Consider the following 1,242-nt stretch of genomic DNA (forward strand, 5'->3'; position numbering starts at 1 on the left):
GGCCTTGCTGGCCACAGCTCCTTCATGAGGGGAGTGGGAATTCCTGAGAAATTGGCTGGAAAACTCCAAAATTTCTGGGTTATTCCCACAATTTTTCCCACTCCTTCTCTCAAATCCTGCTTTTCTGTGGAGAAAATTCCTGGGATTTGCCTTTTTCTGGGTATTTTTTCCATCAGGGCCTTGCTGGCAGAATCCTATTCATGAGGGGAGTGGGAAATCTCAACTTTCTGTTCTCTGATGGAGAAAAATCCTGAAATTCTGCTTTTTCTGGGCTTTTTTTCCATCAAGGCCTTGCTGGCAGCAGCTCCTCAATAAGGGGGGTGGGTATTCCCAATTTTCTGTGGAGAAAAATCCTGAAATTCTGCTTTTTCTGGGCTTTTTTTTCCATCAGGGCCTTGCTGGCCACAGCTCCTTCATGGGGGGGAGCAAAAAATATCCTTAAAATTTGTGAATTCTTTAAGTAAATTCTGGTTTTTATTAATCAAATCCGATATTAAATTCATTATCTGATCCATCAGCTCCAAGTTGTCTGTGGGAATACAATTATCCAGGAAATGCTGTGGAATTGGAGGAGATTTGGGATAAAACTTGGATTTTTGGGATCAAAGCAAGCCTAAAATTCCCAATATTGGGATAAACTTGGGCCGGTTTGGGTGGAATTTCACTGTTTTGGTGTTGATTTTTTCCTTGGAAAATTGATTTTTCCTTTTCTTCTCCCACTTTTCCAGCTCTACAGTTTATTGGAAAGGATAAACCCCGACCACAACTTCCCAGTGAGGTGAGAATTCCCACAAATCCCAACATTCCGGGCTGGGAATGACTGATTTGCAGCAGGATTTTCAACAAATTAGGAGAAAAAAAATCCAACTTAACTCCAGTGAAAAACTTGGGATGGGGCTCAAACGTAATATTTTGCTTGGGAGTTGGATTTTGGGGTGGAATTCCTGGGAATTTGGGTGGCATCCTGAGGTATCCATGTGGTTTTTTTTCCCCGTAGTTCCCACTGTCTGCGGGCTGCAGCCTTCTACATCCGAGGGCTCTTCTCCTTTTTCCAGGGAAGATACAACGAGGCCAAGTGAGTCCAAACCCCTGGGGAAAAAGTGGGAAAAATGTGGGGAAAATGTTGAAAAAATCACCCTGGCTTTTTTGTTTTGGGATGGGAGTGGGAATGCCAAGGCTTTGTGTCCATCCCATGGATTTCTCCTGGATTGGCCGGGGATGTGGTGAGGGTTGAGCTCTTTC

The 1,242-nt window shown here is 43.8% G+C and overlaps 1 protein-coding gene across 1 annotated transcript in view; it reads left to right on the forward strand.

Annotated features, from left to right (window-relative positions):
* Positions 1-728: 728 nt before the first annotated feature.
* LOC115949030 (MAU2 chromatid cohesion factor homolog) overlaps positions 729-1,242 on the forward strand; it is a gene marked incomplete at its 5' end in the record, with an annotated part of 4,355 nt that continues 3,841 nt past the window's right edge. The window contains 2 exons of the mRNA XM_031065182.1: positions 729-778; positions 998-1,075. Coding sequence (XP_030921042.1) covers positions 729-778; positions 998-1,075 — 128 coding nt within the window. The remainder of the gene's footprint in view (positions 779-997; positions 1,076-1,242) is intronic.

This window comes from Geospiza fortis, unplaced genomic scaffold, assembly GCF_000277835.1.
Source record: "Geospiza fortis unplaced genomic scaffold, GeoFor_1.0 scaffold248, whole genome shotgun sequence".
NCBI lineage: Eukaryota > Metazoa > Chordata > Aves > Passeriformes > Thraupidae > Geospiza > Geospiza fortis.